This window comes from Phalacrocorax carbo, chromosome 18 (genome assembly GCF_963921805.1).
Source record: "Phalacrocorax carbo chromosome 18, bPhaCar2.1, whole genome shotgun sequence".
Classification (NCBI taxonomy): Eukaryota; Metazoa; Chordata; class Aves; order Suliformes; family Phalacrocoracidae; genus Phalacrocorax; species Phalacrocorax carbo.
The window spans coordinates 1057162-1085000 of NC_087530.1; the positions used below are offsets into that span (position 1 = coordinate 1057162).

General features: G+C 44.1%; 1 protein-coding gene and 1 long non-coding RNA gene across 6 annotated transcripts in view; both read left to right on the forward strand.

Annotated features, from left to right (window-relative positions):
• The first annotated feature begins 40 nt into the window (after positions 1-40).
• Positions 41-2282, forward strand: LOC135316205 (uncharacterized). The gene is made up of 2 exons (XR_010375638.1): positions 41-355; positions 1737-2282. It is a non-coding gene; the product is annotated as an uncharacterized LOC135316205 (long non-coding RNA).
• A 327-nt stretch (positions 2283-2609) lies between these two features.
• MAPKAP1 (MAPK associated protein 1) overlaps positions 2610-27839 on the forward strand; it is a 106351-nt gene continuing 81121 nt past the window's right edge. For 2 of the 5 annotated variants that reach the window (XM_064468385.1, XM_064468384.1), the window contains exons 1-4: positions 2610-2730; positions 12830-13154; positions 17305-17394; positions 22146-22294. In XM_064468385.1, the coding sequence (XP_064324455.1) occupies positions 12896-13154; positions 17305-17394; positions 22146-22294 (498 nt within the window). In that variant the 5' untranslated portion in view covers positions 2610-2730; positions 12830-12895. Of the gene's footprint in view, positions 2731-12829; positions 13155-17304; positions 17395-22145; positions 22295-27839 lie in introns of those variants that run through there. The other 3 variants (XM_064468383.1, XM_064468387.1, XM_064468386.1) reach the window with 3 other exon arrangements.

The following is a 27839-nucleotide window of genomic DNA, read 5'->3' on the forward strand; positions in this document are numbered from 1 at the left end:
GCTGAGAAACTTCTGATTGGGCCGTTCGAACGGTCACGTGGCGGGGCGACCGCCGCTGCGGCCCCGCCCCTCCGTTGCTATGGTAACCCCGGGGCCGAGGCCTCGCCTCCCTGCGCCGTGTCCCCGCCGGCCTCGGCCTGGGGCGGCCCCGAGCCCGGGAGCCGCGGCCGTGCGGCGGAGGCGGGCCGCGGGATGGCGCGGCCCCGGCCCCGCTGTGAGGCGGGCCGCCCGTTGTCCTCAGCCCGCCGTGCCCCGAGCGCCCTCCCGGCGCACAAGGCCTGTCCCGAGGCGGGAGCCTTCAAGGGGTTCCTGGCTCAAGGAGCTGGGCTTTAGAGGGTGCCGCTTCGGAACCAAGGTTTTTATTTCAACTCCCTTTTTTTGCATGTATGCACAGACGGCCGAAAGTGTGAAGAGGGGGGAAAAAAAAGCATGTATTGAGCATAATTAAGACTTCATTCTATGAAGGGGTTCTGTTTAGATCATGGCCACCCCCCACCCCTGAATTGTCCTGGCGTGTAACCTCTGCCCCAAGTGAACACGGAGGGGAACTTGGTTTAATTTTGATCAATTTTCCTCATGTTTTAAGTAGTGTGTGACAAAACTATTGCTAGAGAGACCTCGCAAGGCAGCAAAAGCCACCTGTATCACGCTGTTGAAGAGCCACGGTAGGAATTAAAGCAGTACTTAATTTGTTGTATATACTTTACCCGTGATGGACAGTTTCAGTTGAAAGAAGTCATGTCCAAACTAAAATCTCATCCTCGTCTGTGACATTTTGTGGATGTATGGCTGACAACTCTTGACTCAGCGTGGCTAAAACGGAGCTCTTAATCTCTCTCCTTGGCTTCCGCTTGCCTCTTCTCTCAATCACGGTTGACATCACCATCATCGTACCTTCACTCAGGACCGTAACTTGGATGTCATCTCTTTGATTTGGAACCCTTAACCGCCTCTCACTGGGGTTACATTGTTTTAAATGTTGCGGGTTACTGCTGGTTAACGTAACTACGCTTTTACCGTCCCTCCAAGCAACTGGCGTGTTCGTGCAAATTTCAGTTACTGTCCATCTTGATTACTGTACCATCTCTGGGCTGAGCAAACATGCTCTTAGTCTCAGCCAGCTTTATTAAGAATGCTACTCCAAAGATCTTTTTTATCACTATTCCTCTGACTATTTCGCAGATCAGTTTGCATGTGCCCACTGAGGGCAAAGTTTCACGGGAGAGATGAGCAGTTCTAACGCCCTCCTGGCACTGAAACTAACGGGATGGCGCTCCCGTCCTTCCCTCCCTCCGCCAGCTCCGGTGCTCCCCTCACCCCACGGCGACCCGCTCGCCTCGCCACATCAGCGGGAAGCTGCTCCTCTGGGTTATTTTTTTCTACTGGTTTATGAGGCTGAGTTGAGTAATTACAGCATGAGATGGCTGCTGGAGAAGGGCTCTCTGCGCTCCGCTGTGCCTCCTGGTCGTGGCCTCGTGCTGCTCATGACCTGCCACTTGCTGGAGCAGCTCCAGTGCCCTGCCTTCACTCGGCCGCGGCCGCCAGCCGTGCACACCTGCCCTTTGCAGCATCACACGCTCGTCCCTGCTCAGGGGCCTCCGGCGGCACTCTGGGCCGTGCTTGTCACCGTCCTGCACCGTCCCTTTTAAATGTGCTTTTTGTTGGACAGCTGTTGAGAGACCACGAAGTTGGGGTTTGCTGAGGAATTAACACATATCGCCCCGTTATTTCCACAGGAGGTGGCAGAGGCAGACCTCACCAGCGAGTCCAAAACAGGCTGACACAAATGCATAGCCGAGAGGCCCCCGACAGACACCGACCAGGAAGCAAGCCCTGGCAGCACCCAGGAACGGCTCCAGCCTGGGCGAGGAGGCGGTGTGAGGTGAGCGGAGGGTGGCTGGGCTCACCTGCTCGCTCCACGCAGCACCTGCCATCCTCCGTGCTGAGACCACAGGTGAGCCAGGCGGGGTGCTGGTGTGAGCGCCGCTCTAACCCCGTGGGACGCTTCTCAGGGCTTTAACCACTGCCAGCGTGGTTCATTACTCTTGCAAGTTACTTTTGCTTAAGCCTGCACACCCACCGCTGTGTGGAGGGTTTGGTTCAGACCCACAGATACAGTCCCACAACGTGCCAAACAAGGGAAACCTGGTGAATTTGGGAATAAAGCCGGCGGGACCTCAGACAGCACCCTGCTTCTGCACTTGCAACGCGCACCACGGCTCACGTGGCGGCTACTGCGGGTTTCTTCATTAAAACTCAAAAAGGCGTTTCTGAGGAGCTTTTATCACGTTTCCACGGAAGGTTTGTTACCGACCGTGCCCAGCGGGGCGCCCCGTCATGAGGTGCGGCGCTCCCGCCGGGCCGCCCCGGGGCCGCCGCTGGGCGAGGCGCGCCGTGAGGCACCGAGCACCGCCCCGGAGCCGCCGCCTGGCCGCGGGTGAGGCGGGGCGGGGCCGCCCTGCAGCCGCTGCGGGCCGGGGGCCGGGCCGGGTCCCCGCCGCCCCGCTCGGCCCCGCTCCGCTCCCGGCCCTTGCGCCGCCCGCATGCGCGCGGCCCCGCCGCCGCACTTCCGGGGGCGGTGCTTCCGGGTCGCGGCGCGGCCCAGCGCTCCCCGTCCCGCGGCGGCCCCGGCAGCGGCTGCCCCGGCCCGCCGGCGGCGGAGGCGGCGGCGCCCGGCCCGGCCCGGCCCGGCCCGGCGCGGCGCGGCCCGACGGAGCGGCGGCCCAGCCTGTAAGTGCGGAGTCGTGGGGGGCTCCTCGCCCCGGTGCGTGTCGCGGAGGGGCGGGCCGGGGCCCGGCTGCTCGCCCGGTGGCTCTCCGGGGGGTGCCGCTTGCCGGCCGGGGCACCGGCGCCTCGCGCTGCCGCCCCGCCTGTGTTTCTTCAAGTGAAAGCCCGCGGGACGCCGTCCCCTGTCTCGGCGAGGCGGGAGCCCCGGGCCTGGGAGGGACAGCACCCGCGGCCCCCGGAGCGGCGGCGCCAGGCCTGCCCGCTGCCCCGGGAGCTCCGAGAGCTCCGGCCGCCGCCGCTCCGGGGGCGAGGCGGGAGCGGGGCCGGCGGGCGCCGGGCAGCAAAGCTCGCAGGGAGAAGCGGGTGAGGGCGGTGCGCGGCGCGCGGCGAAGCCCGCGGCGGGTGAGGGGCGTCCGGGGCCGCGCTGGGAACGCGCCGGCTCGACGGGAGGGGCCCGGCGTGACCTGGGCTCTGCTCCGGCCCGGTGCCGCCGCCTCACCCCGGCCACCGGCTGCCCACCTCGTAACCGCGGCCCCTGGCCGCTCCCGCCGCTCGGGTGGGCTTTCCGCCCCGTCACACCTGGGCGATGCTGGGTCGCGCTGTCGTTTGTCCGTGTGCGCGGCGAGCGCGGGCGTTCGCACCGCAGGCGTATCGGCGAGGGAGCGAGACGTGCTTTCGAGGACATGCAACAATAAGAGTTGATTTCAGTGTTAGTGGACGCTCAGTGATCGTCAGAATGAGAAATGCTAGAGCCAAGCTTGGATTTTCTGAGTACGTTCTACATTACTTCAGGTTTCAGGGGATTATTGGGTGGAGGCAAGGTTGGGAATTAAACTCTCTCCGTTATTTCCTTCAAATTCAGAGCAGATCTGTTCATGGACGCTTTTTTGGGTTAGATTAAAAAAAAATGAGATCATTGTCTACATATAGACACGTACAGAAATAACTGAAGCAGTGAATTGGAACCAATTCAGTACATTTCTTTCTTAATTATGTTTCAGGTCTTTCTTCGTACACCCTTTCGTCATCTCTTTATGGGTTTAACTGTTTCACCCAGTTGCAACCAGTAACAAATGTGTCTAACGGCTGAGTTCTGCTGGAGGTTTCCCTGGTGATCGGCAAAGGCCTCAGCAGGTGAAGCAGCTTGGCAGAATGATCCGTGTGTTGTGCACTCTGTAGCACAGATTTTCCCAAACTTCCCGAGCTGTGAGTGTGAGAAACAGGCCTCTGCGTTGAAAGGCCCGTTACATTAACAGACAGGACAGCAAACAAACAGGATGCGGCCGCGCCCCCTGAGAGCCCGCATGGGACCAGCAGGTCACCCCGTGGCAGCTCTGTTTGACCCTGTGCTCGGGAGATGGACGAGTGGTGCCTCCTGAGTGCGGGGAGGGAGAGCTCGGGCTTTCTGCGGTTCTCCCGGTGGCTGCTGGAGGGACAGGCTGCGAGCGCTGGGGAGCGGGCGTGCGGAAGCCGAAGCGTAGCAGCGCTGGCCCGGGCAGCACCCCGAATGCCGCTGCAGGGGCATCAGCGCTGCAGACTATTTGTATTGTTAGTGTCGTGGTGGTTCGTGGGTGTGACACTGCCATGGGCTTGAGATGTGCCTCGCAGTGGGTTTGCTGGCTTAGGTGTTGCCAGCAGCAGAGCTCCGTGTGTCAGACATGACTGATCGAGGGCTTTTCTGTTAGACAGACCTAGCAAAGACCCCAGGATGCGTTTTAGTATTAATTGGGGGGGGGGGTGTCTGCTGAGCAGCTCTATTAAACCATGCTATCTAGCTATTCATTGCCCATAAGCTCAGTTTCTTACACAAGACAGCACAAGGGTAATCCCCGCCTTGCTTCCTTACCGCTCGAGAACTACTGTACCTAAATCAGTTATTCTGAAAGCAGGATGAAGCTCCTTGAATATGTTTTGTGTGTTCTTGAAGGAGACGGACCAAAAATCTGTCAAGACAAAAATTAAAAGCCAGAGGAAAGGGAGATTCATCTGTTGTTGAAGGAACGTGAATCTGTCCAGTTACATTTGATGTAGAGTCCCAAAGGGGGTTGAAGTCTCGCGAGTTTTTTAAGTAGGTGTTATCCTTATGAGCATTTGTGAAGTCAGAAGCAGCTTGCAGCCTGTTATATTATAAACAAATAAGATTGCGATCATCCTTTTTATGCAATAAAAATATTTTCATGCAATCAGAAGTGGAATGGCAACAAATGGGGAAAAAATGACAAACACAGAACTGTTTGTTTTGGTATGCGCTTCTGTTTAATACACAAACGCTGGATGAACCCAACTGCCCGTCAGTGTCGGCGCCCAGCAGGCACGTCTGTGGCGCTCCCGCGGTGCTGCGCGGAGGCTGTTCCCGAGATCCCGCCGGCTGTAGCTACAGCAAGTGCCAAGACTTCGTCCCGGGCCCTCCCAGGGCTCTTGAAGGCTGCGGACTTTCACGTCCTTGAAACACCTTTCAGCCGAGTTTGACTTCAGCACGTCGGGGCAGGCTTTGCAAAGCAGCCGTATGGGCAATGTATGAATAGTGCCGTACTTCCAGGCTCGCTCGCTAATCGCAGTGTAGGCATAGCCAGCGAGTCTGGCTCAGGAAAACCCAAACAATGCGGCGTCTCGCTCCATGCTATACAGGCAAAAAAAGGTAAAAAGTTGAAGCTTTCTGGTGTGCGTTTTGCTTTTTTTTTTTTAAGATTGAAGGTTGTACAGGTGTTTGTAAAATTTATGGGGCTTATTTAGGCTCTTGAGTACCACAATGAGAAGAGCCAAAATAGAAGCTCTAATGTTTGAGCGGTCCGAGCCGACGCTTTTACCTTCCTTTTCGCAAATAGGTATGTTATTTGTTCTTTGTAGGAATGTTAAAGCTTAGCAAATTGCCTTCATAGTGTTATAGGCGTAGGAGTGAAAAATAATGGTTCCATGTAAAAGTTGGAAGTTGAATCGTTGAGTGTGTTCCTTTCCAGGTCTGTGTGCAAGCAGAAGCGCAGTCAGCTTCACCCGCGCACGGACAGCGTCTGCCGTTCCCCATTTCTGGAAAAGAGTGTTTGTCAGGAATATAAACCAAAATCGTAACATGTTATTTAAAAGGCACGCTGTTTTTGTTTTGTAATTTTAAAATTGGCAGTTAAGCCTTAAAGATGAGCTCAAATCCTTGCATTTTTTCTGGATAGTGAATTCTCATGAGGACAGGCTGTGAAACGGGGTGGTAGGGATTCCTGTGTGGCGGGTCATCACAACACGACACCGCAGATCTAATGGGCGTGTTCGGGAGCGCTTGCTAGCCGGTATGGAAAAATAAGCGTAATCATAGACATTAAAAATTAAGCAAAGTGTTTGCACATATTTAGATGAGGCAAAACCCAGGCAAGATGCCGCTTCTCTAAACTGCTTCTATCCAAACCATTCAGTACAGTATCAGAATGAAAAATGACAACACTTTGTCATCTGTTCAAATTGATATTGCACTCTTTGCAGTGACAGCTGAAAAGGCCCACAGGTGCCATATAAAGAGGTGACCATGTTGTCATATTTCATTTAGGCATCCCTCTGCAAAGCCATAATTACCTAATTAGGTTGTTAATTAGGAGATTAGCATTTCACTATATTGATAGAATGCTCTTTGCAGGCATGAGTCTAGATACAGATTTGTCTGCCCTAATTTATAATCTCTGCGGTTTTTTATACTTATTTGCTTAAAATCTTGGTGCGAGATAGCTCAGGTTAGCTGAGAATCATCTTATTTACAATTAAATGAAGATTTGACAAGATCAGGAAACAAACAGGGGAGAGCATACAGCTTCCATACATATTCCAACATTCTCTCCCTCCTTCCCTAAAGCTCAATAATTAAAATATTGGGGTTGGTGTAATTTGCATCCTGATTAGTACGACAACAAGAATACAGCCAAACTCCAAGCCGTTCATAAACATAGAAATGCATAGCTACTGCCAGATTGATTTACAGGATTGAAAACTGACAAATAATTTGCTGGAAGTTGTGTGTAATGCAGTGTTTTCTCATCATAACTTTCAAATTCCAGTTTCACTTGTGAAAGAGCGCCTCTTTAAATGATTATTTGCTTTTTAATGGTAGGACCCAGAGCATGAGTGACAGCTTCTCTAGATAAGTGTTCATTCTTAAATGCACTTGAGCTTTTGTTGAAACATAAACGTGAATTTTCGTATATTGCGGTTCCCTTTCCTTTATCCTGCGTGCACAGGAGCCTGCCTGGCATTCAAGGGTTTTGATTATTTGTACCGCTGCAAATGTAGATAACCAGAAGCATTTCTTCTGCAATTGCAGGCAGAAGTTACCTGTAGATTATTTAATATAACCCAAATCATAAATTTTGAAATATGTTCTCACCGTCCTATTCCAGCTTATATGACATGGCGTGGGGGAATCAATTTTTTATTCTAATCTGCCCATTTTTTTCATTAGTTTTTAAGACCACTTTAAAGAGCTACAGTCAGAGAGGTGTTTAAGTCCAATGACTATGGAAGCCCTTGAGTGATAAGATGACCTGTAATGCTATAATTCTTCTGGCCTCTGTATTCTGAGATTATTAGTAATTGTTTTAGATCCAGGGTGTACCCTCCAGAAGTTGCATCTTTGTTTGGAATATTTTTGCTTACCTTGAATAGAGCTTTCATTGTTTATTACTTCCTTAAGGAGGACAGGCAATTTAAGCATATTTTCTTCTTAAAAAAAACCAAGCTACAGCTTTGCAGAGTAGGGCGAGAAAACCTTTTTCCTGTGTTTTCACTTTTTACTTTTATAATTTAGAGAGCAAAATAACCTTGCAGGAATTGGCTTGAGAGTTTTGTGGAGAACTTAGAGCTGCTTTTAGCTGAAGGATTCTTAAAATTATTCCATTGACATCGGTAGAATTTCAGAATTGTAGCTCTTTCCTGTAACAGAACATTTTTAGTTGCTTACAGTCTTCTCCAATTTTTACGCTTTATTCTGGCTTATTTAGAGGTCCCTGAGCAAATTTCTATGTGTGCTATATGTGCTATATTTTGTAGCATGAAAGACAAATATCAACATTTTCTGAGAGGAAAATATTTCTCGTACTTCGACTGGTTGTAGCACGGCATGAAGAGGTGGCGTCAGCTTGCAGTTTTAGGAACAAGCGTCCGTACGTCGAAGATGGGCTGGTGGTAACCAGACAGTGTTTGGTGGAGCTGTAAGTTTTTAACCTGGTGTCTGTAAGCCCTTACAGGGAGAGACACGGCGCATGGAAACGTGCCTGTTGTCAGTAGTTTCGCTGTACCAAGCGAAGTCTGTAGTTCCACCACAAAACGTTCAAGGAGCCTGCAGGTGAGACGAGGAGCAGAGCGGAGGGCTGGGGCGCAGCGGAGTGCAGGCTTAGGGGTGCTGCCCCGCTGCTGGCAGGCGTGAAAGTGAACCGCGGCCGGCGTGCGGTGACGAGCCGCCTTTCCCAGGGCAGTGACAGGGAGGGGTTTTGTCAACTTCAACTGTACATGATTAAAACCAACCAGAAAATTCAATCCAAAATAACTGTGTCTTCCCACAAGTAAGGTAACCTGCACTCAGCATCTTCCATGCTCGAGGCCAAAGGGTTTGTACCATAGCGGTACAAACAGGCTGACGCGTGGTTGCAGTCCCACAGGTCAGCGTGGTCCGGCACTGGAGCAGCAGGACAGCGCTTCCCGCTGTGCCTGCTGTTGTCTGTGCTGGTGCGTGCTGGGATGGAGGGTGGATGGGATGGAGGGCGAGCGTACGAGGTGTGTGTTTAGCTTGGCCTTTCCCCTTGTCTCACACTTGCTTTGATATCTCATTGGCACTTGATGTAGGATAGCATGAATATAAATCAGGCTGGTGTCTGGGGTATTTGAGGGTTTTTGGTGAGGAAAGAGGAAAGTGAGAAAATCTTCCTTTTATTTAAGTAAATACAGTATATCGGGGAAGCAGGAGGGTCACAAGAACACTTTATACGTTGTGGAGTTGCCTCCCCGAATTCAGATGTGTTCACCTGTGTGGTTAAGGTATAGCCTGTATAACTACATATCCTCTTTGCCAGACCTTTCTGGCACCTACTGGGAGCCGAATAATTTGTTTGAGCGTTCCGCATTCCTTGTTGTATGCCGTATTATGAATGAGGTTGATCTGCATAACAGCCTTGCTTCGCTTGCTGTGAAAATCTATAGATGCCATAAATATAGCAGTGGGTTACTGGAAGAGGAATACTTCTGATAAAAATAGTAGACTGAGATCCAGCTGTCTGATTTTGCTGCAAAGTTCCTGTGAAACCTGGCGAGTCGTTCAGCCTCCCGAAGGCGTGGTTTTGCGTCTTTGAGGATGTTCTGTAACGGCACAAGTCTGGCGGGGGCTGTGCTCCCCACGGTCCGCGGGGCACCTCAGTAACGCAGCGACGGGACCAAGGAGAAGGTGAGAGAGGGCATTCGTACCCGGGGTGTTGATTAGGTGACACGCAGAAAGTAAGACAGATGAATAATAAAGATCAAGAAGAAAGTGAAGGGCGGATTCGGCTCTGTCCACCTATGTGATGAATCATGGAAGGTGTTTGCTGATAAGTAGTAGATCATTGTAGCGCTAACCTGTATATCATGTCGTACATAAATACCGTTAAGGTTGCGTAGGTTTCACATCGTTCCCTTCATTTTTAGTCTTTGCATAGAGTATGCTTGACAGCTGTCTGCAAAGTATTTTATTTAATAGTAGAATAATATTTATGTAGTGCAAGTATTAAAAGAACATTTATTTTTTGTCTGTGACTGAAGAACGTATAAATTGCTGATGCTCAGAACATCCCTGAATTCTGCTACTGCGCGTGGCTGTGGTAATGGTGTGTGGGTATAAGGAGCGCAGAAGAGGCGGTATGCTGGCAAATCTCAGTAGATCTAGAAATTGATCTTATATCTGTAATTTTGCTGAAAGTGATGACGTGGAGGCTTAAAGGTGTTCATGTGAAGGCTTTGCAAAATCGAACTCTGCTCCTCTGAATTCTGTTACTTCATCGGAGGTCGTTGTTCCTCAGAGTAGGGCTGTGCCATCTAATTGTGTTTTGCCTTTATCAAAAGGAGGAACCCGTCAGAATTGTGTAGATAGCAACTCTTACAGTAAGGCATAAAAATATGAACTTTTTTTTTCTGATTCTTTGGAGGGGTGTTAACTGTTCATAGAATTTCCAGTTACCCTTAATTTATTGAGAAATTAGTTTTAATGTATCCTTTTGAAAATTCTGAAGAGGAGGAAGGAAAAAACTGTGTTTGTATTAAACTTCAGAGTTTGAGATAGAATTTCTGGCAATTTCTCACTGTCCACGTTTATGGGAAAAGTGATTGCCTATGTAAAATTGTGAAGAAGCTTGGGTAATTTAGCACACGGACTGTTAATAGCCTGAAGTCGGGGTGCAGAGTATAAAGGTAAAATTCTCGCATCTGCTGTTACATGTTGTTAACTCCCTTAGCAGACATTAAATCATTTCAAGTACAATAATAGTGTGGGAGGTAAATTAACTAACCATTAACAATCTTATAAATACACAATTAACATGCCAACATTTATATGACACATTGATGGGGCAGCAGTAATTTTTGATTGGGAGTTTGCAGACCTTTTAGAAGCCTAAGGCGGTTGCTTATTTAACCAAGTTCTTACCGCTCGCAGGTAAGCGTGGCCTTTTCTAATAAGCAGTGTGTAAATAATTAAATTTTAAAGAACATTGTCGGCGCACTTTTAAAAATATCCGTACGCTGTGTACTTAGTGGTGCCCACATTGGCGCAGTCTCGCTGTGCTGGTCACACCGTTACGGCTTCAGCACGGAAATGACGGCCAGGAGACGGATGCCTCATGGTAGGACGTTTGCCTTATGGCCTCTCTCTTTGAGGACAGCGAGAAGCCCTTCAGGGAGAGCAGGCCTACTTTCTGTAATGGAAATATTCGGAAAATAAAAAGTAGAACTTGGAGTCGTGGCATTGCCGAGGTTGGCGGGGACCTCTGGAGATCTGGCCCAGGACCCAGCTCCGAGCAGAGCCAGCTGAAGCGGGCTGCTCAGGGCCTTACCCGACTGGGGTTTGAATGTCTCCAAGGATACTGATGGAGCGTATTTAGCTAATAGCATCATTTATTAAAATGTATGGTGGGGGTAGTGTATTAATAACAAGCCGCATGTCAGTTTTATTCCTCTACCATTCTTTTATTGAATTCCTTCTTGCTGCTGGGTCTGTTGTTTAATAAAATACTTTTGATTTTGTCTGCATTTTTTTTAAAGCAGAAAGGACACAGCCTTTCAGAAAACCAGTGGTGATGTTCGTGGCCAAGCGAGCAAACAAAGCCTAAAATTATGAAGGACATAAATCTCTATGTAAGGAATGTTCTAGCTGGCAGATGCTGGTGTTTGGTGGTAGGGACAGTACTGGTGGGGCTGGTGGGTTTGTGGTTTACAGTACTTCCAAATGTTGCTTTTGTCACGGTTAGATGAGTGTCCAAATAAAGTATTACTTTTGCTTCTGGCTACTGAAATGCAGAAGCTGCTCTGTGGGGCCCTGTCTGTTAATACATCTTTTCCCTTGGAAGCATATGGGGGAAATGATGGTTAAATGTGTTGCTGGTCCTGGAACAAGCCTGTCTGATGCTTTCTTTCACTTTGTTCTGTTTTTAAAGTCAGCCAGCAGAAGGCCAGCTGCCTTTACCAGGCTTTCATGGGATGCAGCTTTGTGTGATTTAAAATTTTTTTTTCCTTTGGTATTTTCTTCTTGCTCACAGAAGTTTTGCAGACATCAAGGATGGAGCTTTTTGTTGTTTCTGTGTTCAAAATACTAAATAAACACACTTAGTTCTATAGCTGGTATTAAAATGTTGGGATTTGTTCTCAGATATGCAAAAGATTAGAAAAGCAGTGGGGATTTTGAACTTCTGGAATGTACATCTAGCCTTGGATCTCTCTGTGAGCTTAGACTGAAAACCCCACTGGCCTCCCTCTTCCTCAGGCTGAGGTTTCGGCTTCGAGCCGGCCGTGAGCACCACGGCTCAAAGGGGAACCTCGGCTCTCCTCCACCTTTTGATATTCCTGCTGCCTGTGTTGTGCTGGTACTGGTGCCCTTGCAGCTGTTCGCTGGTGGCCTGATCAGCCTGAAAATCAGTAATTGTTCTTCCTTTCCTTTCCAGGTTATTTTCAGCAGGTCATTTTTTCCATCCAGCGTGCCTCACAGCTACACAGGTGCTAATGCCAGCCTTCGGGCGGTGGCAGGAATGTCTGACGGGGGCCAGACAGGAGCATGGAGTTACCCCTTTCTGAGGCAGCCCAGACTTGGATTAGATTAACGTCACTATAAATCCACAGCTACAGTAAAATAGGATAGCAGTTGGAGTGTGGTTTGGGGTTTTGGGGGTTTTTTTTCTTCTTTTTTGCCTTCTACTTTGTTTTGTAAGGCCGCTTGAGTAGTCTGAATGAAATATTTTAGGGAATTGGCAGTTGCTGTTGTTGAAGTGCTTAAGAATTCAGGCATGCGGTACATGATCATAGAGCTTTTCTGTGTTGCAACAGTTGCCCTATATGAAGCACCGCGCAGCAGCAGATGTTCACTATTCTGCCCTGAGATACTAATCTCTTTGTGTTTAAAGTTTTTCCTGGAAATGCAAAACCTGAAGAGGGTCTATAATAAAGTAATCGAAGAGTTGGCAAGTAGAGGCAGAAGAGAGACAGTAACACACTATTATGATGGGTGAAAAGAAATTAAAAGCCCTACCTGGTCTTGTGAATTTATTCATTTGAATGGGCAGATGTTTCTTGTATGTATTTGCTCTCCGTCCTTCTGTGCGTAGTACTTAGAATATTTTGCCTTATAGCAACCATTTGTTGTAGAGTAATGGGACGTGTCTGTTGTGTTCTGTTGTCTTGGGATTCAGGTACCAAGCTGTCCTCCAAAGCCACTGCTCTTTAAGTGGATCTCAGCAAGCCATGTAACCAAAGCAAAGTGGAGCAGAATGAAAATAATTCACAGTACAAAACAGAGTCAGTTAGGTTTTGTGCAGCTGAAATATAAACCTTCTTGAATCAGGGTTTTGGTTTTGTCTTTTTTCTTTTTTCTAAAATGCTGTGTACGTTATATTTCTAGGTACATGTGTCCATGAAGCAAGATGGAGAGAAGATAGTATAGTGAAGCGGTGGACTTGCGGACAGCATGGCTTTCCTGGACAACCCAACAATTATACTTGCTCATATTCGGCAGTCACACGTGACCAGTGATGACACAGGGATGTGTGAAATGGTCCTGATAGATCACGATGTCGACGTGGAGAAGTTTAATCCCTCGTCAGCATATGGGGACAGTGGTTCAGAAACACAGGGAAGCAACGGTGAGACTCAGGGCTATGTATATTCCCAATCAGTCGATATTACCTCAAGCTGGGACTTTGGAATCAGAAGACGATCAAACACAGGTAAGTGATGTTCGCAGCCAAGATAACATGCGCTTCTTAAAGTCAGTTTCTGTTAGTTTGTCTTGCATGGACAAATCAGAGCATGACTAGCTAGGTGTCTGTCAAACTTTTCCCTTTGTAACGTGGAGACCCTTTTTATAAAAGGACATGCAATGATTCAGTTACTTTAGTGTGCTGTCAGCTGAGTTTTAATTGCTGTTTTACTTATTCATGTACAGAGGAGCAGTGAGGTAGTCAGTTCTATGTATATAAAAAAAAAAGAAATTGTAAAGATATCAAGTCTAAATCCAAAGTACATGAACAGTCTTTGATATTTCTATTGTTAATGTCTGGAGGGGTGTTAACTTTTGAACAGGATAGTTATTTTCTGAGAAAAATCTACCTAGTGAGGCATCAAATCTGTTTGTTATAAGAGAGGGGAATGAATTTTGATGTGAGCCAGTGAGGTGAAGGATTTGTCTATATTTTGTCTTCTGAAGTTTTATTTCTGAGAAAGACCTCGAGCTAAGATTAAAGTTACCAAATTAGGAAGCCTAGGGGTGTACGCCTTTTCAAAATATGCTGGCTTTGTCTTGACTGGAAGAAAGCTGCCCCGTTTGTCATTTCATATGAGGGGTATTTCAGACTGCTGCTTATACCTGAGGAATGCAACAAACAAATATTCTGCGATATAAAATATATATGAAAAGGTTGGTGTGGGGTGGTCAATGCTGATCTCTATTTTTTCTGTGTTACAGTATATATTCTTTTCAGATGATTTCTGAAGGTATTATAACACCACCTAGAGCTCAGAAAAAACATCTGTGCTCCACCTAACAAGTAAAATGCTGTATGGTGTTGAGTATCTGGAAATACCTTTTACAAATAAGTTGTCAAAAGCTACAGAAAAGACAGGGCACTGATCCCTTGTGGTGGAGAGACAGATCTGGAAATAAGCTGGCCATGTAGCTGCAACAGACTGAAAGGCATGGTGATGGTTCAGCGTGCCAGCCTGCCCAGCATTGGCCGTGGGGTCTTGTTCAGTCCACTTGATGGTGCAGTTTATGAGGAAGGAGAGGCAAAGTTTAAAGTTTTATATAATCGCTCCCAAAAATCATTCAGAAGGGTTATTTCACCAAGTGAGTAGGCTGATAGAATAATCTCCATTTAAATTATGGATTGAAACCATTTCATTTTCCTATGGGTGGCATATTCTAAAATAATGGCTAGGGCACTCAGGCCACCGGGGAGGCAGTTCTTGGCCTCTCTTCGTCTGGCATGTCTTTCATGTTCCATTGTGTGTGCTGGTTCTGCCAGGAACCTGCTACAGTCATCGTGGCACTCGGGCTATCATCTGAAACGGGGAGGGAAGCTGGCAAAGAATGCAAGTGGATCAGTACTGAACCCTTTGCAAAAATACACAAAGAGGAATAAATTAAAGTTAACTATTTTTAATATAAATGCTTTTTGTATTACACAAGTACTTTTCTAGTTCTCGATGGAAGGAAACAGGTGCATACATACATAGAACAAAGCGTTCGTACGTCTCATAAGTACGAAAACTCATTAACTGTGAAATCTACAATTTTTGCTCCTGAAATGGGCGAACGTAAGGACATTTCTTTTTCACTTAATCCATAATTACTTGAGTAGATTTAGTAAGATCAGGAACATTTGTTCTTTGAAAAGCAGATAATGGTTTTTAGGTTTGGAAAGAGAAGATGGTGTAATTTTGTGTATCAACAGTTAATAGTGGCCGACTTTTTTAACATGCAAGCTCTTCTCTATTCTCCTTGCGTTTATACCCTATTAAGTAAAAGCATTTCTGCTTGTGCCATCTTTAACCATTGTTTTTGGATGGAGTCTAACTTTTCATTACCTTTTACAAAGCTGTTTTATAACTGAAGTACCTTACCTGAATAGGATCTTTTTCATAAATTGCAGAAATAATGTTACTGTAGAAGACTCTACACATCTCTGTAGAGACTACAGAAGTGTTGGTTATTAGGTGGTTCTCGTGTGGGTTTGCAAATTTGGAAATGAATTTTATGTGCGTTCTAATATCAAAGTTATCCTCTTAGTCTTTAAAGGGAAAGGCATGTGAGGGTATCGCACATCACGTTTGGGGAGAACACGGGGTTTTCTGCCGCTGAACTCTTCCTCCGCTTCTACAGGGTCACAGGCGGTCTTTGGCTCCAGGCTCCGTCTCCTCACGGCCCTCTTTCTGCCGTACCCAGAGGGGTTAAACAAGCTAAAGCGGAGACGGGTCTGCGCAGGGTGTTGGGCATGTGGGAAAGCAGCAACTTCTCCCAACCCGCACGACTAGAAACAAAGGCTCGTCTAGTTGCTAATAGTTAATGGAGCAAGAGCTACATTTGGCCGGTGACATTTGTCACACAGAAAGCTTTCAAACTAACATGCTTCTTGTGGGAATGAACCTTAAATAATTCAGACTTCTAATAGGTACTGATAATTCCATCTAATTTGAGTTGCTATAATACAATCCCACAGTAAATGATCAGTTGTGATCAACTGGAGATAGAAGAGGATGGAGGTAGCGAAGATGGTGACTGTGCTTTAGTTTGTTCGTTTTGACAAGGGGTGAAAATATCAAACAGGATAAAAACATGCATTATTCTTATTTCTAGCCTATGTTTTTTTCCTTTATCCATTGTTTACATATGAATCTATGATATTTTATGATGGCCCATTTGATAAGAAAGGGTTTTAGAAGGGAATTTCAAGCTACATTCTGGACCGTAGTTGGAAATAAAAAAGTTTTATCTTTCAGAATAAAATATCTACACTACAGTAGTGTTTTACCCAATATCTAAGCTTATAAGCGGGGATACATCTTCTCATATTTCCTTAAGAGTACGGTACATAGAGGTACTTAGGCACTAACCTCAGGCTGACTTAAATGGGAAATAGGCATCAAAGTCCCTGTTTGTGTTTGTACCTTAAACCGCTTGTTACAGCTGTTAAACCTCCAAGTATTATTTTTTCATCCGTTCCAGGTTGAGAGCTTTTATGGGGGCAAAAAAAATTCACCTCCATATCCACAATTCAGTTAACAGACTAAGTGTAAAAGAATAATAAGGGGGGGCGGGGGTAGAAAATATTTATTAACCTTTTTTTGATTGGTGAAAAGGCTCAGGGAACTCAAATTGTATCTAAAAATTGTCAAGAGTAATTTAGCGTTTTAGAATCTCTTCTACAAACCCATTTTAGTTAATGAATGATCTCAATACATCAAAATTGCTAATATATCCAGCAAATTGTTTCCTTCAGTGATCAACATTATTAGTCCTCCCTCTCCAGCCTAATCTGCCCTCTTATTTTGAGGGGACGCTTCCCAACGGCTATTTCTTGTGGTCGTTGTCTTGGGTAGCGTCTGCCAGGTTTGCTGACCATCTCCTGAGAGAGATCTCGCTGGTAACAAAGAGGTAATTTAAGGTATTAATCTGGTACCCTGGCCTGGAAGTTCTTTGGTATTATAACTATTTGAGGCTTTTTTCAAACCGTATTTTGAAGATGGAGTCAAAATATACGTAAAGAAATATTATATTCATTTTAGGATTTGACTAATGTTGTGAAGATACAAATCATTTATTTTACTACCTATAAACTGTTTCAGCACACTGAAGAAAAAGCTATGCTAATTTATATAGCTTTGACATTTTATAATTTTCATGATTTTTAGATAAAGGATTTTATATTTAAAACTTTAATAGTCTAGTCTGAGTTCATTTATCTTTAATTTTTGAAACGGGTAGAGTAATTCATAACAGTAATTTTATTCCTGTAATGTAATATTCACTTCAGTTCATTTGTGCATTAAAATTCCTTTAAGACCGTTATTAATGATTTATATAATGAAATGTCATATTAATCACAGAAGTTTTCACATTTTATTATTCTCTTCCATGTTAATACTATCTTTATGATCTCTATTAATGTTTTATATCCTCTAATTTCAATTATAAATCAAGAACATTTTCATGTTTTTGTTGGTATTTGCTTTTCAGGGGTGCCACCTTTAAAATTTTATGACTTTTTCCCCTACATATGCAGTATAAAACATCTTTATTCATATAAAGGTAGTTAATTATGTCTTTGTTTATAGTAAACTTTCATTGACAAACTTATAGTTATAATATTTCTTTTCAAGCTCAGAGACTAGAACGTCTGCGGAAAGAAAGACAAAATCAAATAAAATGCAAAAATGTTCAGTGGAAAGACAGAAATACTTCTTATTCAGGTAAAAAGAAAACATCTTCTATTTTTCTATTAGTTTTATTTCTGCTTTTGGTGGTTGCAGCATTTTCGGTTTGTAATTTTCGCTTAAGCATAAAGGAAACGCTAATTATTTTATCTCCCTTCCCTTCCCCAGTGATGTCTTTCCCACAGCTTATTGCTTGGGGGCGGCGTGCCGCAGGCGTCGCGTTCGGCTCCCGCCACGGCCGGGGCATCCCGCGTTATCAACAAAGGGCAAAGTAAAGGAAAGATGTTTTAAAACCTAGCTTGTTGGTCTGAACTAATTCAAGCGGCTGCTTTATTTTTTGCAGTATAAGGTATTAATACAGTGCTTGTGTGTTCTGTCACCTCGTGGCTCGGGATCGACTAAGGCTCCTATTGTCTCAGTGAGCAAGAAGTGGGACGGAAGGCTCTTAGCGTTGGGGTGGGGGACGTAGGGAGCAGGACGCGTCTTTGCTCTGCGGGCAGGCGATCGGCAGGTGTCTGCATTCAGGATGCAGGATCATTATCTCCATGTAAGTTACGGCTCTCCGGCCATTTCCAGGGGCGTTCCGTGCACCGGATGTGACGAAGAATTTCGTAGAGGTTACTTTTGTAGAATGTTTGCGTGGTTACTTTTCTAGATGAGGGGAAGATCTTAAGAAATACTGTGTATAAATGATCTACTTAAATGAAAGCATAATAAACGCTGCCTTAGCTTATCGAGCCTTTCCTTGGGAAAATCAGTATCACTGATTTCTGAAAAAATATGCTTTTAACAAAATAATATAATTAAGTATTTCTGACTGGATGTTCTACACAGATTAAATTGTAATATATGAAATGAAAAATCTCTCTGAATTCCCTCATTTTATAGCTCAGGCTAGTATTTATTCCTGTTGTATTTGACACTCATTCCAACCTTTGTATGGTCCGTCATGCCGACTTCTTCCAAAATTCGTGTATACCTTAATGAGGTCCCTGGTAATCTCTTTATTTTTATTGGGGTTTTTTTTGCCTAACTCCTTGTGTCTCGCTGGCTGTCCTTCGCAGAGCCTTCTCCAGCTCTGTAACACCTCTTTTTCAGAGGAGTGAACAAAGCTGCTCACGTGAGCAACGCAGTTGCGCTAATCCTTAGTGCCGTGTTCAGCTGTGTTTGATACCTCTCTTAATGCATTCTAAAATGTTTTTGCCTTTCTACATCTGTAAGCAGAGTTGTAGGTTTTAAAATTTAATCTACCATAACCTCCAACTCTCTTTGCTCAGTTTTTTATGGCATTTGACCAATGATGGTGCAGTTCTTTTATTCTTTATCCCTAACCGTATACTGCTTGGTATTTCTTTACACGGAATTGCACTCGGGCTCCGCCTTCCTGCTGGGTCTGTGCTGCTTGTGGTTTTTTATTCACGTAGGCTCCACCGTGACAATTAGTTCCTTTTACGTGCTGCCCTGAAGATAAACGTAATCTGTCAACCAGCAGCAGTGGAGGTGTCCCCCTCTGCAAGAGTGCGCAGGGGTTGCAGTCACATAGATCAGTCCCTCCCTGGTGCAGAACTAATTTAGATACAAAAATAAGTTAGTTACGTAAAAACTCCAGGCAGTCGGTATCTCTGGAAAAGCTGATTTTCATTCTCAGCTTGGTCACCAGGCTTCTTCGTGTTTCTCACTTATTTGCGTGAAGAACAACACAGTAGTGAGAGGCCAGGAAAAAGAGGAGCCCCAAGAGCATCGACTGTATCTTCCTCTTAGTCACGCGTGTGTGTACGAGACTTTGCTGTGTTCCTCGAGTCCAGCAGGACTGGGAAATATGTATGAAAGCAGTAACAACGGGAAGAGCTGTTCTCAGACAGGGGAATTTGGCTGCTGTCTTCTGATGGTGTTTGTCTGAGCTTTAGACGAAGTCAAGCCGTGGTTGAGACCATGCAAACTAAAAGGATGCTGGAAAGCCAGTGTGGTGTTAGAGAGCCTCCAGAGATCATCGTCGGAGAGACCATGGGAAGCGTTTCCGCTGTCCAGCAGGTGGATGTGTAGTTGTAATGTGAGGCACCTGGCAACTGAGTGGCCTCTGTGATTCCCATTTTTAATTGCTATGTACAGAAATAAAAGTAAATGATAGAGGGAAATGAGAAACGAGTAGTTTTGTATATGGTAAAGAGGACAAAAATATTTTCTATGCATCATCTGCCCGCTGTCACGAGACAAGCTTTTGCATTGTCAGGAATGAGTTTGAATGATAAGGTGGTAGTAGCGTGTGGGCTTGAACAAGAAAACCTCTGTGCGTTCGGCGTTGGTTCGGGGGTTAACAAGGACCACGGTGCTCGGGGGCAGTTGGCTGGCTGGAGGTGTAACATGCTGGAGTTCTCTTGTTCTGCGGGGCCACCAATTCGCATCACCTTTCTGTGCATCGGTTCTTTTTCAGTGAAGTGGAAAGGCCATTTCAGCTTCGTGCAGTGGGGAGATCAGATTATGTTAGGAAAGCAGTCTGGGTCCTACAAACCAAATATGGATATACATACAAAAGGTTACTCTTTTTTTATAAAATATTAGCTATTTTTAGCTGAAAGTAAGAAGTAAAGCATTTACTTACATGGTACATTCATTCATTTCAGAGTATATAAAATGTAAATTAACAATATACTGAGGGAATCTTTCAAAAGTCTCACATTCAGCCCATATAGAATAGTTCCTATAGCTAATAAAACCACAAAAGGTGAGAAATACATATAATATAAAGTAACGGCAAAACTTAGTTTTAATTAAGTTAGCTTTAATTTAAATTTAATTAATTTTTAAAAATATGCAATTAAAGCTAATTTAAAGTAAAAATATGAGACTTTTTCCCTGAAATTTGAGAATTTAAAATATTTTTTTAGTGGTTTTAATTGGAACTCTCACAGCCCATGTCTATCAGGAATTATTTGACAAAACGCTTAGTGGAAGGTCTGTCTTCTAGGTTTTTGCACAGATCTTTAGAAGGTTTGGGGTTCCTCTTCCTGAATGAGTTCAATTTTTTGAAATTATGACCTTTTCTGGAAAAGCAAAACTGTATCCCAGTCAGCTGAATGTACACTCTTACCGAATGTACTGTTATTTAAACTCTTCAGTCATGGGAGAGAGTCGACTTGAGTAAAAGCCATACAAAACGCAAAGCAAAACAGATGTCACGCTAATGAATGCAGAAGAATTCTTGAGATCCACTTTTTGCCCATCCCAACAAAGGAAACAAACAAATCATCTTAACGTTTCCCTAGAGACAGAACTTGAAGATAAAAGACTTGCTTTGTCACTGGAACCAATAAAACCATTATATTGAATTCCAAGGTACGGGGTACTTTCCAAATGCCCAAGAAATACCAGTTAAGGGTAATACTCTAGCATCATTTTAATAGAGGGTTTTTTTTAAAACAGCGATAAGCATGTTACAAAAAAAAATGAATACCTAACGGAGTTTAAGTTGCCACATTTAAAAAGGATTTAATCAAGCTTTTTTGGTTAATTGCAGCCTCTCACAAGATTGCTGGGTATCTCTTAGTGCCAGTATTTAGCACTTTTGCTAAGTGTCTGAATTTTCAGGCAATCTGCTGATAAAAATAAACTGAACTTTTGACTAGTTATAATTGTCGCATTTTAAGAAATTAACCAACTCCCTGCAGATGAAGCCCCAAGTCATTCTGCCTTAGGAGCAGTTTCGCTTCCCTGGAGAAGCGACATGTAAATCTCTGAGATGTGAGAGTATCCAAACGTGGGAAAGCCAAGCAGAGCGGGTGTAGGGGAGCCGGTGTTGGTTCCCAGGTAGTGATTGATGGAGGTTGGGGGTACTCGGTTCCTAGAGCAGATGTGGAAAAACTTGTCCAGATTCGGTCACAGTTTCTGGCAGATGAGACCCGTTGGTACTAATATGCTAAAACACCCCAGGCTCTGTCCTGATTTTGTGGTAGTCTTATAACATAAGAAGCCCTCATTTTATTTTTTTTTTTTTTCCAAGTATGCCTGTAAATTTTGAGTTAAACTGTTGCTGGAAATTCAGCGATGCACTCTCTTTGTATAAAAAGAGCTGCTTGTCGGAGGCTTTTATGAGCTTTCATAGACCACACAAAGAACTCGCTAACTCTTACCACCTTTGGTTTTAGAAAGCTCTTTTGCTATTGTCCAGACTCTCTATCTGGAACGGTGGTTTCAACTTTGACATTTTTTTGAGAGGAGACCATATCCAGTCTACCATGAGAAGTAAAATCTGAAGAAATTATTCATTTGGAACAGATGTAGCCCCAAGCCTACTGCTGACAGCACAGCGGCTTTATAGTATAGTAACGGGGTAGTGTGATGTCCTGTAACACAGCATAATATCATGTGTTACAAGCTCAGTTTGCAATGCTGTTGCATGGCGTGTTGTAGGTGTGTCAGCAGTTCTTTCACACAGCATTTACTGTTCATTTAGAGAAAGGTAGGCAAGCAGAAAGACAGGGAATGACTAATTCTCTCTTTGAATCTTGATTTTTATCTTGACTCAAGTGGATCTGGTAGTGATCAGTTCCATTCTCTGTATGGGAAAAATTCATCTTTTCCTCAGCCTAAACAGTAGCATCATTCAAACTTTGTATGGTTTCATATCTTTGGGCCATGAAAGAGTGGTGGTGGATTCCTCCCTGCTAAAAAATTTGTTGTTTTGTGTATTTGATTTTGTTCTCCCTCTTACAATGTTATCTTTTTGTGGTAAACAGTAGCCTGTGTACCTCTCCTAGTACAACTACTCTGATCTCTTTTCTGATCTACAGCAGAGGAGCTGAGCTCACTATTTGAAAAAAAGAATTTCAGAGTAAAATCTCCATGTTCTGGGAAGCAGTCAATACTGTCTGTGCGACTCGAACAGTGTCCGCTGCAGCTGAATAACCCCTTCAATGAGTACTCAAAATTTGACGGCAAGGTAAGTGGACCAGATGTGTTTTTCTCATATCCAGGCGGTCCGTGACCTGAAGGTGACAGGCCTTAGGCAGTTCTCGTGTGCATTTACTTGTTCAGGCCTTAATTAGACTTTGTAGTAGGCCATCAGTTATTTTAAAGTGGTTATCTAGAAACATGCTTCCCTTATTCTTAAATATAATGGTTCCAGGTTCAGTAGAATTGTTTCTCCTGTTTTCACTACAAAATTATGCCTCACCGTCGGGCATACCTTACCTTGCTGTTTTCTTCTCCAGCAGGCTAGTTAGGTAAACGTTTAGTGTGGCAGAGTTGTACGACATCTCTCTACAGAGTTGATGGTGAGACCCTTTGTGTAACTGATTGGTTATTTGGCATTTTAAAAAAAGCTGTTCTGTCTAGCCACATCACAGCACTTGCTGAATATTCCATGATTTAGGCTGTCTTTATCCTCAAACTGCTCCAATGAGAGTGGGGAAAGCCACTGCCTGTTTTGAGTGGAAAACTGAAGCATCAATAGGTCAATATCTGGGGCAAAAAAAGGACTAAAGGTGTCGTTCTGCGCAAGTACGTTTATGTAATACACGGAGGAGGTTCACTACACACCTGGTAGGTTAAATTCATTCCTTGACTGCATTCGTTTCAAGAGCTTGCATTTGATATTACTCAGAATTGTGGATAACGGGCTTTCCTTGTGTGCAGTTCAGTTATTCTGTATTGTCAAATATTTTTTCTGTCATAAACTCCAGAAACTGAAACGTAAACACTGGTGTGATGGATCAGTGTCATACTGTTCCAAAACAATTATAAACACTGCACAGATCTGTTTTCTGCTGGATTTGTTTGCGGAGTCTCCTGTGGGAGTACGAAGTTTGAGCTTCATTACCATTGTGATGGAAGAATTTCATATTCTGTTAAGTATTCTTGAAGTGGAAAGTCAGGTCTGTAATTTCTCTAGCATATCTGGAAGTGTTTTGAATATTTGTGAAACGGTAACTTTTAAACTATGAAGTCCACGTAGCAAAAGCTGCCTCTTGTTACTTCATACTTACTGGTAGGTAGTGATTAGGGCTAACTCAGTTTTCCAAACTTTCTGCCCTTGGTAATAAATGATGGCCGTACTTCAGTGCTGGCAACACTAAGATGCCTTTTTTCTAAACACAAAGCTTGCTGTTCTTATGTTGTGAAATTTCAGTTTGGGAAACATTTAAATGTACTCCCAAGAGTCGTGCACAGAGGAAGTCAAAATAAAATAAACACCTCTTTATTGAGATAAATTTGTTGTTATTCAGTGGTGTCCCAGACTTGTTGATTTAGTACTTGAGCCTGATTTGGGCTACCTGCTAGAATTTTTCTCAGAAACTTGAGGAACTTAAGCATGTTTCCGTCCCACTTCGATAATCCAAACTACTTTTTACTGTATTAATAGGAATTAGAGTAGACTTTAATGAACATTTTAATTTTCGCATTTAGAAGTCTGATGCATTTAGAGGTGTTTGGTCCATTTGAAGGAAATTGTGTTCTACCTAATAGCTTGAGATATTAATGAAATATCTTGGAGTTATTCAACTGTGATTTGTAGGGTATGATACGAATCAACTTGATGGTGATCTAGAAATCAAAATACCTTTTTAGCTCTCCAAAATAACTGAATTGGCATTTTGTTAGAGTATAATCTCGCTCTTTTAATATTAACAGCATTGATTATATTACTCTGGTAAGTTTGTCAATAATACGCTTATAAAATTTATTTTCTGTATTTTCATATGTATTGTCTGTTTTTTAAATACCTACTTGACCATCTGAGATACAGAAGAAACATTACAGATCAGCAGTGAGTTATTTTACTTATTTCAGTTTTGTTGCATTTTCAGACAGTAATGTAAAATCGAAAACCATCTAGCTTTTAAAAATTATTTTTAATGAAATGTCCTGGGCCTCGTATTTATTTTTATTGATAATAGATGAGCAGTATTTTTCACATAAATACAATTCTTTCAGGGAATAGCGCGTGACTTATTTACATAATTAACTGAGCCACGTATCTCATGGGGAAATGGTACATAATTGGGGAGAGGCGGCGGGATGAGGAGGGGCTAGGGGCCTAATTAAACATGTCTTAAAAGCCCCCCTACTTAATTATGTATTTACTCAGGGGATCACAGTGGCTCTGGAATCTTTGAGATTGTAACTAGGCCATTGGTTTATAGATACATATTTGAGTTTTGTAACAGAGATTTTCAGCTTGTCGAATAACACACGTTTTGTGGTTCACTGGCAAAGCACGAGGAAGGCTTGGCTTGCTGCATTGAAGCTCTCTGTGCATGCTCATCCTAACTGCTTTCTGAATCGTTTCGACTTACCGCTAATTCAGCTCCCTAAATGACCTGAAATCAAATAAATCCATTCTCTTCAGGGTCCTTCCCACCCCCTCCCTCCATTTGATGTATTGTTTTAAACTAATCAGTTAAAAATAAGAAAACGTTGCATGCTGTACTATCAACCAAACAAATTTATTAAAATGCTTACGTCTTGCAGGTGTTTTCTGCCAGATTTAGTGTCTTTTTCATAAGCACTTCTGCAATTTTATGAAATAATAAAATTTTAAAGCACTCTAATTTCTTCTTGTTCTGATCAGTTCATTAATTATCAAAATAGTAGAGAATATGCCTTGTGAAATGCAACTACAATGGAAGCAGTCTAGCCAGCTCGAGAATTCAGGTGAATCTTGCTACACAGGACAGACCCGTGGCTTTCGGGTACATTGTAAAACTTCAGCTCTTAACTAAAGACACACACAATAACTGCTCTTGGCTGTATCTTCAAGCTCTTCCTTAAAACAGTTAAAGTAAATCTAACCCCTGCATCTGTTCGCGTGGTTTGTAAATCACGTGGGTTGGATAATAAATCTTGAAAACTCTTGCTGAGAGTGTTGTATGAAAAGCAGCCTTTAGTTACTTATAGTTACTTCAGTTGTCATTTATATAGAAAATTACTTGAAGGCCTGAGAAATCAGTGGTGAAATTTATTTCCTTTATCTGCACACAAATTAAGTTATCGTCTGTTTTGTAGATAACCTCAGGTATATTTCTGTTTACAGAATCTGAAGAATCAAATTTCAGCGGCTTATTGTTCCACCTTCCCACCTCTTGATACGGTTGGGAAAATAAGACTAACCGTAAGGGAGATTTGACAGCCGCAGCCAGGTACCACGAGTGAACCACAAGAGTGTTGTAACGGGCATTTCAGTAATGACCCTTTGTCGTTACTGTCTCGTGTCTCACAACTGCGAGATGCACGAGATTCATTTACCTGTACATTACCTGCCTGCTTTCATTAATTGTTTTAAAACCCTGTGTTATATTTTCATTCTATAGAAATCCAGAATATCTCTTTTCAAATCACAGGTGTAACCTGCACGAGTTGCTGGAAAGCCTGGCGATGAGTTTTCTGTGAGATGTTAGTCTTAAAGGTTACTGATTAGTGCAGTATTAGTGTCAGAGCTATTCAGCTGCATGACCATTCCCGCTAGTAAGAAAAATGTTACCCAAATGTACTTAGTTCCTGGAAGAGGGGAAAATCATGCTAGGATCAGATGTTTGGCTTTGTAGGAACCGCTTGCTGAACGAGTGACTCCGCAGGCCCCTTTGTACAGTTCCCCTTGAAATCATCATCGAAGCTAGTCCACATCCATGTTTTCTTCCAAGTCTCTGCTACCTTTAAGAAATTTTTATCACTAAAATGCTTTGTCAATTCAATTTTAGACACGCCTGCCACCAAATGGCTGCTCCTGCATCCCCAGCAGAGTGTCAGCAAACACAGAAGTGTTACAGGACAGTCAAAAAAGAGGTGTTAAATATAAACAAAATAGTCAAAGAAAGAAGTTGGGAAACCACAAGGAAGACGTAAGGAAGGGATCAGTCAGCTCTAGAATAAACTTGAGTTACGAGGCCAAAACCTCTCCTGCGTGCAGACCACAGTTTTCTCGGGATATTTTTATTTCTGTTTTCCTGGCTACTAATTGAAAATGAAGACTTAAGGAAATCTGGCTTTTCTGATCTTACAGGGCTTTGGGGGGGTTTCTTGACTACTGGAGGCAATTTAAAAGTAGGTTGCCATGATTTTTGGCTGGACAGATGCTAAAAATCCTATTGCGAGGAACAGAATGTCTCTGTTGTGTTGCGGGGTTCCTTGGGGCTGATTTTCGTAATGGGTTAAAAACCAACAATTTCTCTTGTAGCAACTGTTTTAAAAATGATGTCGTAGAAAGCATGGGGGAAGGGATAATTCATGAGCGCTAATTGCTTAGCTGTTAATTTTCATAAGTGTTGATAGAAGCAGTTCCTTAAATTAAACTTTGTTTAAAATGTATCAAGGGAAATATTCCACAATGTCGGGCCTGAAGTGAAAATTAATATGAATGCTGTGGCAATTAACACGTACTGGTTAATAGCTTTTAGCAGCATTTTGGGATGATAGTCCTTAAATACATTTTTGCATGCTGCTCTTGTTTCAGTCTTGTTTGACTGTATGTCTGGATAATCATGAACAAATGTTTTCCGCAATCTCCAGTATTAAATAGCTTTACTCAAAGAAAGTAGATAAAGAACTTAAGAAAGAAGCAATACTGCCTTAATTAATATGGAAAATGTCTAAAATAATTAATCCAGGATTAAAATCTCCGTGTGGAAGTAATGCATTTTTTTATTTAAATGCTTTGCCCCTAAGCCGAGTAGAGCGATCCTCATCTGAATCCTAAATAAGTTTGCGTAAGTTTGGAGTTTTTAAAGCATTTGTTTATTCTGCCAGTTTTAGTGGTTTACGTGCAACCTGCACCCTACTAAATAGTTGAAATAAAGACGTTTATCTAACATAAATGTTAACATTGTATGTTATATGTTAACATTTACGTTTATAAAAAGGCAGGGTGGGTACTTACGCTGGGAAAGCTCCTGCCGTGGCTGTGCCAAGAGCCAGTGCATTGACAAAGCCGTGCTGGGGCGGCGGCACCGGTGCTGAGCCCTCCAGGGCCCCCGCGCCCGCGAGGGACCAGCCCTCTCGGCTGGCACGGGCCTACCTGGCCTCGGGAGAAAGATGTTGCTGTTTTGCTGGAGCGGAAACAGCCCTTTCCCTTGGCTTTCGTTTGCATTTCGCTTGTATCGCGTTTTGCTGGGGAGCCACCTCTGTTGGGAGGCGCTTGGGCTCGCCAAGGCGGCGAGGAGGCGGCTGTGCCCAGCGCGGCCGGCGCTCGCGGGAGCGGTGAGCTGCGCCCATCCCTGCCCTCGCGGCCCGCGCCGGGGGTCTGGCGTGCTCAGCGCGCCGCCTGCCACGGCAGGGGCGCCGGCGGGGTGAACAGCCTTAGAACGGGTTTTTAGAAGCACAGGCTGCTGCTCCTTGCTCAACCCGGTTCAAAATCTGCACTGCAGTTCTTAAGACACTTAAAATAGGTGCCGGAAACATGTAATGGTGTCATGCTTTCCCTTTGGTGTCCATCAACTCCCTGTAAAAGTCGTCACCCAGCCGGGAGAACTCGGGAGAGAAATATCCCATAA